The sequence below is a fragment of the Camponotus vicinus genome, unplaced genomic scaffold (assembly GCF_025532165.1).
Source record: "Camponotus vicinus isolate PSW18456_S1 unplaced genomic scaffold, iyCamVici1.0 SCAF_8, whole genome shotgun sequence".
Lineage (NCBI taxonomy): Eukaryota > Metazoa > Arthropoda > Insecta > Hymenoptera > Formicidae > Camponotus > Camponotus vicinus.
In genome coordinates this window covers 14,871,709-14,886,755 of record NW_028141980.1, presented here as the reverse complement: position 1 = coordinate 14,886,755, position 15,047 = coordinate 14,871,709, and the positions used below count along the sequence as shown (strand labels likewise).

The 15,047-nt window shown below is 46.1% G+C and overlaps 1 protein-coding gene across 13 annotated transcripts in view; it reads right to left on the bottom strand.

Annotated features, from left to right (window-relative positions):
* The window catches only part of Sv (paired box protein shaven), a 152,132-nt gene that overhangs the window by 14,038 nt on the left and 123,047 nt on the right, over nucleotides 1–15,047 (bottom strand). For all 13 annotated transcript variants that reach the window (XM_083106231.1, XM_083106232.1, XM_083106235.1 and 10 more), the window contains one exon: nucleotides 13,007–13,204. In XM_083106231.1, coding sequence (XP_082962357.1) covers nucleotides 13,007–13,204 — 198 coding nt within the window. The remainder of the gene's footprint in view (nucleotides 1–13,006; nucleotides 13,205–15,047) is intronic.

Here is a 15,047-nt window from a genome sequence, read left to right as displayed (position 1 = left end):
TACCTACCTACCGCGAGCGTACATACATACATACACACACACACACACACACATGGACGCGCCAAGAGACGCGAGGCCATTGTTCGCCATCGGATAGCGACCGAGTGACTTTGCGAAATCTTGCCGCCTCGCGTCGTAATTCGCCGTCGTAAGTCCTCGAAGAGGACTCGCCGTCGATGCTATAACGAAGCGCTGCCGCCATCTCGACTCGAGGCGCTCTTCCCCTTCTTTCCACCCCGGTCGTGCACGGGGGCGTGTGTGCACCGGCCGCTTATTATCCATGATATATTGCGCGTGCGGTTTCAATGGTCAGCCGCTCTCTCGACGTCGGTATCAATTACTGCGTCGAATATTCACGGCGGCGCGCTATTAATTCCGTACGCGCGACTCGCCGCGAAGCGTCTCGCGCGAATCGAGTCGCCCGATACGTCCTTTCGGCCTTGGGTGATTTAACGCTTTCGCCGCGAGTTACCGTTGACTTTTTGCTCTCGCAGGACGTCTCGTCGTAACGCACGCGGTCTGATGACGAACCGACCAAGTCCATTTTCTAAGAGGCTCGTAATTAGAGGTGACATTTTCACGTGGTAACACTAATAGAGATTTGAAAAAAATCCCGGTAATTCTGAAAGAAATTATATCGTATGTAATCACTTTTTCAATTTTCACGGATTTATATCTTTTCCAACTTTACGGAAATAGTCATTAAACTATTATTTTTCTTTCTATTTGAAAGAATGATAAAATTCTATTATATTACTGAAAATATATCTTTGAGCAATTCGTACGAATAACACATGCGATGTGTATATCACACGATACACGTGGTCGCAGTCTCGCTCTTTTTCGATCTCGTCCTTTTTCATTCTGTAATGCACTTTGGATCGCGTCAGGTCAACGATTCCTCGTTGGGATGGACCAGTACGTAATGGATCGACATTAAGTCCTTCGTTTCTGCCGTGGATGTGTTTGTGGGCTAGGTAATCGTGGGGGTGCGAGCAACGGCGATCAATCAGATGACACCTGTTGCCCAACCTCCCTCGTTCGTTCGTTCGCCACCTTCGCCAATTCGCAACAATTAGCAGCGATCCTTATCAAGGTTAGACTCTAGGGTGGCCGGGGTATCAACGATCCTAAACTGACGAGTTATCGCGCGTCGCACCCCACATGTGGAAGTTCCACACCTGTAATAATTAATCGTTCTGTCGTCCTTTTTCGATAACTTAATTAACCCGCGATTATTTTCATCATTGTTTGACACGTATTAATCATTGACTAATTATAATACAATCACAGAATGGCTATTAAAATTTCAATAAAAATGATTTGCGAATATGATGTGTGTGTACACATATTCGATTTTTTTTTAATATGAGACATTATTTGTATTTTGATTAATTCAATTGGATCATCACTTTTTTTAATTCTTAATATTTCTGAGTTCATATATGTAACATATGTGATTTAAATTTAGACAAGATGTTGAAATCTTTTGTGATTTCTGAATGAAGCTAAAAGATTAATCACGTAAATATTACGTTTCTTGATGTAGCGCTAAATTGAGATTATTGAATAATTTTAACTTTAACCAATCTGACTAGCTATAACAGTTATTGGCAGAGAGTTTTCATTTATCTCTTCTTGAGAGAGAGAAAGAGAGAGAGTTGAGTCAATTTTAATAGAGATAAATATATCAATCTTAAGACAGATAAATTTTTTATAATAATGAAACTAATTTTTTTAAATTGATAAATTAATTCCATTCTGTTAGTAAATCTTAAATCTATTAATAAATTTTTCAAAGTGATTTTTATATAAAAATAAAAATATGTAAATAAAGTATATTTTAGATAAATATTAAAATAATTTATACTTCAAAACACGCGCATTTTTTTATCTTTGATTTAGAATAAAATCTGGTTTATCTCCTCTCTCCCGGAACTATTATATAAACAAGATGTGTGATAATTTAAAAAAATGTGTGATAATTTTAAAAAAAGAATATTTATGAGAAAAATATATATTTCTTCACGAAGAAGACGTTACGACATTTCGTAATCTGATAAAAATGTTTATTCGCTGTAGCCAGCGATGCGTTATTCTTTCTCCACGAGTGAAACGCGAGAGGCATTTCGTGAATGATGAAAATCAGGCGCGTGGCTTCCGCGAAACGGTACGTAACGATTTCGCTCGCGCGGCATAATGAACGTAATCGACGATCTAATAAATGCAACGGCGTCCAGAGGAAAGGAGGTAGGTCCTTTTGCCACACAACAGGTGCAGATTGTATCACGATACAGATGGCACGAACCGTTGCGACACGAGCGCGCTTCTTGTTCGACTACCGAATGTGAGCGAGCGCTTTCGCCTTAAAATTCATTCGCGCGCCTCGGCGCTCTAATTAACGCAAGCCTCCGTGAGCGCGCTCGTTATCGATGCATTGCTAAATATCAGCGCAGCCGGCGAGTAATTTTCTATGCCACTGGACGGGGGATGAGGCAACTCGCCGAAGACTAATCGACGAATCGGCCCGTTTTTGCGCAAGTCGATCGCGTTACGTTAGATTATCGTTTTCGCGATGTTACATATATGGTCGAAATATAGCTACGTAGACGAAGCATCATCAGAAAAGATCCTTCCGAAACGAGAGTGATTAGAGAGGTTTTGTTCCCGAGACATTTGATTCTTTAAAAAAAAAAAGAAAGAAAAAATCCATTATTTTTGAAAGGGAGAAACTGTATCGATCCCGCGAAACCAGGGAGTACCACTAAGAGCAGAGTATGAGAGAAAGAGCGAGAGTCTTTTATGGACAGAGGTTGCCGGGAAAATAGAGAAACGAGTGGATGAGAACGAAGTTCGTACGACGTAACCCCAACATTTTCCTGACGCTACAACAGTGTTTCTCCCTTCGTGCTCGATTCTCCGCTCTTGTTCTTCTCTTTCTCGCCTCTTTGTCTCTCTCGCCCTTCCTTTTCCTCCCTTTCCCCTGCCTTTCCGGTACTTCATCTAATCATTGAGTGTACCCTTTCTTCTGTGCTTTTCCCCGTGCGATGCTCGTTGCGATCTGCGGCGCGAGACGGCTCCAACACAGATTTCACGACCTTACTTCTTACATCTATATAATTAAGCTTCCATGCTTGAAGCTGATAAATTGCGAGCGTAGAGTATTATTGACATAACAAGAAACAAAATGTAGTCCGCTATGTATTTACGCGATGTAATAACGATCGCGATCGATCTCTTATAATGCCACGTGCCAGCTATTAAAGACTGCATTTATTTCGATCAAATCGCATTCGTAATTGCAACTGTTTCCTTCGCTTGTGTTGAACCTCGATCGTTCAATCGTCGCGCGTCGTAAAGTTAAATTTCCGCTCGCATCTCGGCGTGGATTTGCGAGTTCGCCATTTCGGGGGTTTGCAAGTCCGTCGCCGTAAAATCATGCGGTGGTTTTCGCCCGTGCGCAAGGAGAGTGGGGAGGAGAAGGTGGTCCCCTTTCCCCTGGTCCTCTCGCGCGGCGAGAGGGACGAGTGGAAGGGAAATTTCTGCGAACGTCACGTAACGACGTTCTCCTTCGCTCTCACGGTTACGACGCCTAAGAGAGAAAGCTCTTGGAGGTGGCGCCTCTCGGAGGAAGGCTTGGTAGAATTATGAGGGTAGAGCCGTGTCGGGGGTGCCACGTGGGAAGAAGCTATGCCTCCCCTGGCGCCGTCAGATCGTTCCCCAACGGCCACTCCTGAACTAAACTGCTTCGCTACCTACCCCGAAGTGCCATCTCCCACCCCAAAGTCAAGCTTCCTTGCCGTTCGCTTTAAGTATGCGGATGTCGCAGCCGCATGCCGCTTAAATCTCGGGATTGTACTACGAAATTTGAAGAACAAGAAGGACGAGAGATAAATTATTTGTTCTTTGAAGCTGTACCGCTAGAGACGGGAAAATAGACGAAAAGTTGCGTCGTGTGTGTTCTCACAGTTTTTATCTTTTATCTCGCGTTTTTACGATCGCGAGCAAACTTTCGAAAAATACGTATTTTTTGGATAACGGCGAGTGTGTAAATCGTCGGGGTTGTTCGAGCGCGTCCGGCGACTATACGTCTCGAATACGTCGTCGATAACGACGCCGAATGGCTTTTCATATCGGACGGAATTTATTTCTAATAAACCGATAGAGTGACCGCGGGAATAAAACGGACACGTACGAGTGTTGCGCAGGCTTCGATGATAGAAGAGTTTTTCCCTTTTCTGTCCCCTTTCTCTCCGCGATTCCGTCACAGCCAGGAAAATCGTAGTAGGCAGCTACCGTGTACCGCGGCGACGTTTCGAGAGAACAGGAGCGTGGGCGATGGGTTCGTGCCACGTCTCTGGAACCGCAAACTTTAATGTCGGCATTACTTTTATGCACGACTTTATGCCAAGTATCCCATCAAATATATGACCCGCGCACCCGCATGCTTCCTCGGCCTGGGGAGAAGGAGAGAAAGAGAGAGCGCTTCTTCCCCTCTCCCTCCTCTACTTACCCTCGACCTCGTCCGCGTGGCTAAATTATTGCGAATAAAACTTTATACTCAAATTACCTCTACGCCAACTTTATCGCATTTCGCCGGCACTGCTGGGGCCGTTGCTAGCTTCTCCCGCCACATCGTGGTACTCCAACCTCCGACGTTTCCCTACGTCGAGGGTTGGTGACTGGGCGGATTTAAATTCTCTTCCCGGCGGGGATCGGGATTAATTTCTTCGGATTTCGTTCGCGCGATCTAATTCGTGGTTCGAGACGCGATTATTTCTAGCTAGTTACATAGCTTTCGCTCGTCCGCCGATGTTACTCCGAGGATCAATGATCCACAAGACTCGGAGAAAAGTACCGCGAACCGCCAACGGGCGTGGATCTTGATCACGGCGTGGGCGAGAAGGGACAGATCGATGGTTGTCAATGAACCGGTAGGTATCGCTCGTTAGCGGGCATGCACGCGCTAGTGGTTATCGCTGTGGAAAGGGCGGAGGGATTTCCGGATTGTGATGCGAGCGCAAACGATCTGTAATTGTCAATTATCGTGGCGCTCGTTAGGCGTCGGCTGTTATTGATCGCACAAAGTGCCGGTGGATCTTGATTGTCTACCTGCGCGTATCGATCGCGGAGGAGGGAAAGAGGAAGAAGAAGGTTTGTTTTATTAGCGCAAACGAGCGTGCTTCACCTCGCGGCGACTTAAATCTTCGCGCCGGAGGCTCATTGATCGTGATTATAACATCGAATATCGTGAAATTTATTCTAGGAATCTCGAGATAATATAAAATGTAACGTCACGTTCGCGTAACTTTAGCGCAAAATTTGCAAAGAGGTCTGCGCTCGCGTTGAACTCGCAAATAACAGATAAACCGCTCTCTTACGGTTTCACGGCGTGCTATTCTTACAAACAAACGTTGCTGCATTTCACCGATGCATCTGTTTTACACGTCGTTTACCGCGGTTCCGCGCGGCCGTAGGAGAGATACGAGCTCGAACGTTCTCGAAGTCGAAATTTCCCCACTGTCGCTTCAATTTTCCTCGAAACTGAAACTCTATCGTCGTTGCTCGCGCTCCCGATGCTCGGGCGATAAAACGGCATCAATTCGTCCCGATGACAGCATCGAACGATTCCGGGTGAGCCGCGGTTAAACGCGCATTAGGGCGCCTCTCGCCTTCTCGCGGCGTTAATACGGAGTTTAAAGTTATTACGGACCATTATATGTGTCGCGGGGACCGGATTGCGGGAGATTTCAAGGGACTTTCGAGGATTTAGCGGTCCCGGGACAGATGCTCCGTTCGTGGTCCACAAATAGCACCAAAACGGAACTCCTCTCTCGTTAACTCAAAGTCGGATAGAAAGATCGGAGAGGGAGTATTCGAGGACAGTGGGAGGGAGCGAGATAGAGGCAGGAGCAGCAGCCAGAGAGAGTCGCAGAACTGTTCCGTCGAGAGCTGTAGACACAATACGGGACTCGCTCCACGGCCATTGTACGCCCTTCAGAACCGCACAATGGCTGGAAAAGGTGTATCCTGATATTCCGTCACCTCTCTTCTCCCTTTCTCTTTCTCTCTCTCTCTCTCTCGCTTTCTTTCTCCTTCTCTCGAGAGAGGCTGTAATGTATTGCGAGCTACCTGGCGCTTCCACGCGATGCACTAAGGTGTGATTCTTAAACAAAGGCAATTCTTGCGATGTCAGAGTTCGCTTTTTATCGCGCGAAATTGTATTTTCGAAACACGCTTTCCCGATAAAAATCTCCCTTAATTCACGCTAATCTACGCTACCAAGTCAATTTTTTCTTTACGACTATATCGATATTATCGGATATCAAAAATGCCACTTTGAAAGATGGATTTATATTCATTTCCTATTTTATATTTTATTCTCATACTAAATTTGATTTTTCGATTCTGCATTTAAGGCGTCAGGTATAGATTAAAACGGTACGCATCGTAGCGCGTTATTCCGTGGCACTCTCAGTCATTTTGATGAAGTGTCCCCCCTGTATAGCTCGGGATGAGTATATTATTATATGTCGGGACGCGCGCAGGGTGCATTGTCAAACGGCAGCTGCCGGCTTGGTGTACACAACTATATTAACTGCGGCTGTACCGGCGATACAATGATCCGTATGTGTCCGTGTGTGTCTGTATATGACGCGCACGTACGGAAAACGCGCGGCGTGTTTGTGTGTTTGTTTGCGATGCCGCGCATCCCGACGACAAAAGCTACGCTCCCAACAATGATACCGGCGAGTCAACAGTCACCGGCGATCCTCTAAAGCACAATGTAACACGCGATTTATAATATACATCGCCCTTGCGCTGTGTGATGCCTTATTCCCGCACCCCCTTCCCTCTAGACGATCATGGGAAGTCAAGAGGATGATCCTTCGTATATCTGCCGTTATGCGCGCGGTGACCAGAAATGTTATTCATAGCCGCTTCCTCGCATCCTCGAGCCTCGCCCTGTTTAACCTGTTCGATTCGACGACAAGGAGTTAGTCTGCGAGACAAGCTCAGGTGGGAGATAAATAATCATCAATCGCCGTGTCCCCGTATTAATCACACGCGCGAGTAATGCGGGATCGTGGCGTAGGTCGTGGGAAATGACACCGCGATTTCGCTCTACGATCGTTCATTCGATCGATTACGCGGCACGATACGAAATACCCTCCCTTCGTGATTATTACTCATCGGCGATGAGCAATTAATAGCGCTGCGCTCGACGGTTCATTAATTATCAATCAATCCAATGATCGAGTGGATATTAAACGCCCGTTTTCTCAAGTCATCGGCAGATAGCGCGATTTTTCTCGCCGTGAAATTCGCCCCATCATAGATCGGCCGTGGGGATGTTCTCGGGTTTCGAGTTCGGTCGAGCGCGGTCGTTCACGGCGCGGTACAGCACTCCCGAGCAACTTTGCCATTCCAGCTCTCGGCCAGGAACAAAAGGGGCGAAGCATTATGGCCTGGCAGAGTAGGCGACCATCCGGTTTCATTGCGGTTCCGTCTGTCCTCTGACGTTTCCACGGCAACCTGGATTTCGTGCGTCGCCGCCGTCGGCGCCGTTCCTGCCGCCACTTCCCGCCACCACTGCCGTCGTCGTCATCACTGCCTCGTTGTCATTGTCGCCGATCTCGTCGAGCCTCAAAGTATCTGCCATTCGCGAAGAGGAGTCGGGGGAGAGGTAGAGAACACGGAGGACCCGTAATTGTAACTTCATTTCGGGCTAATTTCGGGCCGGGGAGGTATGATGAAACGCGGTAATAATTGCGTTATCCAGACAAAGGACGGTTATGGATACGCGCCGCCGCCACTGCCGGCGTTTCCAACGTTGGAGGCACCATCCCCCGGATCCTCCCCCGAGGGTGCTGCTGTGCCGGATAATGTAGGAGGGCCTTCTTCCCTTTCGCTCCCGCGCGCACCGCAAATATGGCTGCTTTAACGAAGGCCGCGGTGCTATGGTGCACCATATTGTTCTCCTCGCGGCCATGTGTGTGCAGCTATTCGCTTAAACGCCGACATCCCGTCGCTCCAAAAGTCATGAGAAAAAGAGAGATCTTCGATTTTTCATTCGTCCTTGAAAACGCTTTGTTCGATGCTCTTTTATGATCTTATTACGTTAGATTTATTTCACGTTATGCGCGAAATTTGTCTCATGACAATGCAATAACATTGAATTGCAATTTCAGTGGGCGTTCTTTTCTCGATCGTAATATCGATGCCAAAGATGCAGCATCCGTCACGGGAATATTATTCCTTCGTCGAAAATGCAAAATGGCGAAGCGATCCCTTCGCTGGGATCTCGGATCGAGCCGAGATGACAAATGCGACGATTTGACGGCTTCCCGGAGAAGGAGAATCCTCCCGCGGTGCCGTCGATGGAATGGTAAATAAACTCGCCGGGAATAGGGTAGGTAGGCAGGCAGGGCATTATTTATGGGGATGTAATTTAATAACCGAAAGAGAGATGAACACAGGGAGATATACCGGTGACGCCGGCCGGAAAGCCGAAAGTGGCATGAAAGTAGCAGCCATCCCATTGGCCGTCTTTCCGCATCCTCCAGGAGTGCTGCCAAGCCATATGGCTCGAGCCGCCACCTCGGCAGATTCCGGGGAAGGGAGGAGGGGAGTGCGAAATGATATGGAAGTAATGGAGAGCAAAGCGGAGCCCGGTTGCGTCCTCGACGGGAGATTGAGTCGCGCGATAGAGCGACGACGCCATCGCACGAGAGAGCGATGACAGATTGATACAATTCCGGCGAGATTCGACGCGACAGATTTCCTGCCAACTGTTGTCGCCGCGCCGGTCATTACGTCGAATTAAAGCCGCGGCCGAGAATGTGATCGATCGTGCGTAGATTGCTCAAATCTCCCATCTTCTTCTTCTCAATAAGTACCTTATTTAGCGACAAAACTTGAATCCTACTACAAAACATTGAGCGTTAAAAATATTAAAAAATTACAAAGGATAATAATACAAGTTGTGAGATTAGTATTTGGAAGATAAATCTTTAGACAGATCGCGTAAAGAATCTTCAAGCTTGATTTCTAGTTGGGGTAGTAGTCCTTTGGCATCTAACGGACGAAGGATCCCGCGACCGGAACAACAGGAAGTCAAGGGAGCGGCCGCTTTTTCCCTTGGCCCTGATATCGACTCTGTCGCAGCTTGCGGCTTCGGGAGCAAACGCGAGAGGCACGCGAGAGCGTGATGTCGGGGGTTGCGTCGAGGAGGAAACGAGAAGAAGGCGGCTGTGAACCCGGCGTAAAGCTCTCGGGCGAACCTCGCTCCTTATCGATCTGCTCCTGAGACTCCTCCGACTTGTAAGAAGGAGGGAGATAGAAAGGGATCGACACCAAGAGAACGAGAGAGAAGAGAAAGAGAGAGAAGGGCGGTGGGCCTTTGCGGGTTTGTATACGTGTAAGATAGACTTCGGTAGAGAGCCGCCTACTCGACCGTGACTCCGCAGTCGAAGCCGAGCCTATCAATATTTCCTCCCGAAATTCACCGCGACTCTTCTTTCGGCGATCCCTCTTCTTTGGCTCTACTTCGTCTTTATCCTCCTCGATGTCGCACTTTCGCAATAGATGAATTCGATCGCGTGAAAAATCTATACATTTCGTATCCTTCGTTTCATCATCTCTTTAATTATCGTATATCTTTTTATGTACATTGGACAATTTCCGATTAATACTTTTCCGCCAAATGTATCAAATGAATCGACGACACGAAACTCCTTTTAATAAAAAAAAAGAGACGTAAGAACCGTCGCGAAGGAAATGTCCTTTTTTAATCACGACATGCATCTCGCGATTCATAAAGAGCGCGAAAAGAGAACAATAGGACGCGAAGTCGCTGCGTTGGCGTCTTTGGCGAATAAAGAAGAAGGCACGGAACTGTTAACGTCCAATCTTCCCTCCGTTTTTCGCCTATTTTTCCGCTCTCCTCAATCCTGTCTCATATACACGGGATATATAACTGTTATTTTTCGCGAAAGCCACTCCATTATCTCGCTCTCTCTCCTCGTCCGTCTTTTTTACCTCGCGCGACTCCCATGCCATCCCACGCTCTTTCCCCTTCCGCCCCGCGGACGTTCTCATTTCGAAGTGCTCCGGCAAAGCAGGACAATACATTATATTAGCTGTATCATTATTTCTCCACCCCGAAAGCTACCTCGCGGCTAGAAAAACCTGGACACGCTCATAATGGAAGAAATCCCGGCGCACTACGGTCGCTGATGCATCTCAGTTTCTTCGCGGTAAAATCGCGTTTGATATCGAGATATTTTCTTCTCTCTTTCTTTCTCTGTACTCTTTTCTCCAAACTAAGTTCCAGTTATGCCAAAGGTTCATCGATGAAAGCGTGATCGATTCAAAGTTTCCCTTTTTTTATTTCGTATTTCTCCATCTCTTTTTTTAAGATTCAATTGTCTATAATTTTTTAAGAGTCGCAGCAATTGTACGAGATAAATCACTGCACCGTTTGACGACTTACTTTCTCCTCTCGAAAATGCACTGTCACTCCGATGAATTACATATCCATCCGTATCGGGCAGAGACTATATCCGCTTCGCGAAATATTCAGTCTTTAAAATCCCTCTCGTTATCAATCGTTATATAATTAGTACGATGGACGCGTGGCCATTTTCCAAAGGGACCAAATGCTCGTGCATTTCTATCTGCTGTTCGTTGAGCGGAAATGCATTTACCTGCGCGGAATGGATCGGGCAGAGGGTTGCGGGTTTGGTGTACGTGAGTGGGTGATGGTACGTTGGATATAGATGCATGTAGATAGCGAGCGAGGTAGATAGGTAGGTAGGTAAGTATCCGCGGGGTAAGTTTTTCCAGGCGATCTGCTCTCCGGATTCAGATCAATACCCGCCATCTGGGCCTCGAGTCGGGGGGATAGGGACAAGGAGGAAAAGGAGTCGCGTTAGCGAGAAGGAGACCGCGATCAAAGAGGGAGAAAGAGAGAGAGAGAAATAGATAGAGATAGAAAGGTGAGAGTGAGACGAAACGACGAGTCAGGAGAAGCAGAGGAGATCGTGTGGAGGTGGAGCCGGAGGAGATGGAGGAGTCACTCGAGCAACAAGCCACCGCCGCACCCTCGACGCAATCCTAGACACATCGAAAACCTCGGCCAGAAAGTAATTCCTGTACTTACACACACGCTCGCGTTTTTCACGCTATCGTAACCGCGCGACGCGCATCGTGAAAGAATGAAAATATATGCGCGCTCACCTCTTACGATCGCGCAAAAAAATATAGACAACTTGACGAAACATCGATTGAGAAATATGACAGGAAAACGCTGATGGCTTTCTATTTCGGTTACGAACTTTAAAACTTTTTTTTTCTCGCTCTCTTTCTGTCTCGTGACACAATTCCTTATATAGGTTAAATTTTAATATAGCAAGCATCGTGAAAAAGGAAGAGGAGAATTAGTTAAATTTTGAAGATCCTTATTTCATGATTGTATCAATAGAACAAATGTTCGCGACGACGAAAATTCTCGGAGAAGAGCGTAGGTTATAAGTTGAACGTCGCGACCGACACGAGATCTCTCGTCGCGCGACCGCGATGCGGAATTTAAATAAGCGGCCGCGCGTAGCACTTACATCGTTACGTGGGCGCTAACTCATTTGCGTGCGTTTCCATTAGCGGCTGCGGCCCACGGAAATCGCGTTAGTGAATTTCACTTGCCGGCGCAATTCGATTCGCATTACGCTCCATTTCATTATCGGCGACCCCGCGTGTGCGGGGGATGAAAAAGAGACGGAGAAAGAGACGTGAAAAGAGAGAGAAAAAGAGATATCTCGCCCCCCCCGAGTGAAAGATAAGGTCTTAAGTAGCGACTGATTAAATCTCGGGACATATGCGAGCTGATCAATGGGTACATCCCCTTGGTCGCCTCCTCTCTTTCTCTCGCTTCTCTCCGTCTCTTTCCGCCCTTTTCGCATTCCTTTTCCCGCTACGTACCCTTGTAGCATCTCAGTTGAAAGGGGAGGAAGGAGGGAGAGAAAGGCCGAATCGTTCAGTTTGTGCGGTGCTGATACGCTGTAATGCCGTCCCGCGGGAACCCACTCCCTCTTGTCATCTCGTAAGGGCTACAACGCGAGGTACTCGTGTTCCGTCGGCCCGACTGGGCGATGCAAAAACACTTGAATTAATCGGCCCCAGGTCCCGAAGGAACCTGCGAAAGGTCAATAGGATCGGGTCGGTGGGCTGGATGCGCACTTATCTCGATGCACATGCGACGAGGGTGCAAACGCGGAGTTCGCCGAGCGCGATAACCGATCGCGCCCCATCGGTCCAAGCATATGTCGCGACTTCTCGAATTGGCGATCGAGCTTGATGTAATCTGCTGTCTTCGCGCACACAGCCGACGATTAGTGAAATCAATGACATTTTTTAAGACTGGATTGTCATTAAATTATAAGAAATATATAACATATAATATGTAATATTTGTCTCTAATTATTTAAAATTATAAATATCATGAAATCTCGTTCATCTTTTCTGATTATACTTCATATATACATATATGAAAATTAGTTATATATATATCATTATCAGTCACAATGAATTCTACGGAAGATAATTTAAATGTGTATCTAAAATTTGTAAAACAATACTTTCTATTCAAAATATGTAACGTGAATACGTGATTGAAAAATACGAGACAAATTTGCATGATTTTTTATCACTTTTTCATCATTTAAAATCAATGACGTTAATTAGATTTAAAGATTCTTAATCGTTTTTTTTCAAATTTTTTAAATACTTTGATGTGCTTGTTTGCATTATGTTACGAATTTATTCTAGTATCATTTTAGTGATAAATTTGATTATAAATCTATATATACACGCTTATTTATTTTTATTATGTATTTTGTCATCGATGTGATTGTCAAATGACCAAGCGCACGCGCTTGAAGGGATGCAATCCCGGAATAAATAATCCGCTGAATAAATAACGCCGATAATAACAACAACATTAACTCACCGATTAATGGAAGAGACGGATGGCACGTTGTCCTGCGAGCAAATGCCTTCGGCCAGCAATCTGTCCCTAATCTCCCACGCAAACATGGTCGGATTGTCCCTCTTGTAATTAGCGATCGCGTCGACCACCGGCGGCGTCGCTACTTTCGGCTTGGAGCCTCCTATGACACCGGCTTTGAAACTACCGGTCTCATAATACCTACAATGTAAGATTACAATATAACATTACAATCAGTCTTACATCTCGCCAGAGAATCGCGCAAAATAGAGAGGGAACTCTCTTCGATCGACTTTAAAGACAATTCGACTGCGTTTGAAAGCACGATGCCGACGAGAGATCGGTCGCGCCAAAGTTCGCCAGTTTGTTTGCTCTCTCTTTCTCGCTCTTTCTCTCTGTCGTGGAACACGGGATCGCCAAGAGCGGGGGAAAAACAGAGGACAACGAACGTTTTTCCCGCGGTGGGCGGCCAACGTCGGAATAACGAATCGCCGTCCAGCGGCGCGTCAACGACCGGCTGTTTTAAAACAAACGGCTTCTGGCCTCCCGCTGTTGCCCTTTCTCTTTCCCTCCTCTCTCTCCCTCTTTCTCTACCCTTTGGACCTCTCGTCGCTTCTCTCCCACCGACCGGGTATATACGCGAGATGGGCGATCGCGATTGGCCCGCCGTGAACGCGCCCTTTGTGCCTAATTAGTTAAATAATATCTTCGCTCGTGCTTAAATTCAATTACGCCGGATAGTCCGCAATAATGGTCCGCTTGTGGGCCGCCTTGATGGATGTGGGTCCGCCGCCGGCGTCGGCGTCGACTCATACGCACGTTGGATATCTGGCCAATTTTGCGTACGTATTTCTACGCGCGCGCGGTACCAAACCTTCGTATCTTTTTTCGGTGGAAATATTTCGGTGAAAAATATTTGCGCGAATAAAAGCGCCGAGAAACAGATTTTTTGCCTTGCATGTCACGGGAAAAAATGAGGCTCGGATTGTTGAGTCGAATTATAGTCCTCCTCCCGTGACACCGCGTCCTTTGTGCGCGTTTTGATTGTTGTAAAAAGGAGCGAATGTGTGTGTGTGTGTATTTTAACTAAAACATGCAACATGTTCTTATTATATACCGAATAAAATTCTCTGTCATTTTGTGCTAAAAAGAGTTTTACTTTCGACTTTTATTTTCGATTATTTCATCGTTACATGATTATCAGATTCTGTTGCAAGTGCGAGTGCTCGATTGTCGAAATAGAATGATTGGTCGGTGGCTAAAAGCATTATATGCGAACCATAAACGAACTCAAATAGGCTTGGGTCCCGTGCCGCCCCCGCGAAATTATTGCGATCATATCTGGTGTGTAAAGCCCCATTCGAGGCCCACATGGCAATGCTCACCCGTTCCCCTTTGTTCCGCCTCCACCGTGAAATGGCCATTAGATCGCGCGATTTTTCAAATCGACCTTTACCACCGCCCAGCGTGGTATTCACCCTTGCTATATTAATTCCGATTTAAATGGATTCGAAACAGTCTTGCGCGAAATCGAAAACGCCACCTCCGTGGAAGAATGACATTATTTACGCCCATCGTTATGTGGCTGCCGCAATGCTTCGTACGAATTTTCCATATTAACGTTATGGTAAAAAGTTCCTGCGTTAATCAATCGGCAATTCTAGTCAGAATAAGGTGATTTAAAAGACACATCTCAATTTGCTGTTATAAAAATAATAAATTTTAAATTATAATATAATATTCCAGTATTTCGCAATCTGAAAAATTGGTATTTTAATCTTTACTTTTTATACAAAATATGCATATAAAAGAGTAAATAAAAATACTCCATAACAGTTAGCATTTGAAACGTCATCTTTCAATGTCGCTGAATCGTAAAAATGTCGATACCTCTCACATGTCAAAATGTAATCACTAAACTACTTTAAATGTTATGTAACAGATTTAAAAAAAAAATGTCAAGTTATTCAATTGCTAATCAATCAAATGTTTGCAACTCCTCGACGCGAACAAGAAGACGACATGTCGCCCCGTTTGCGCATCG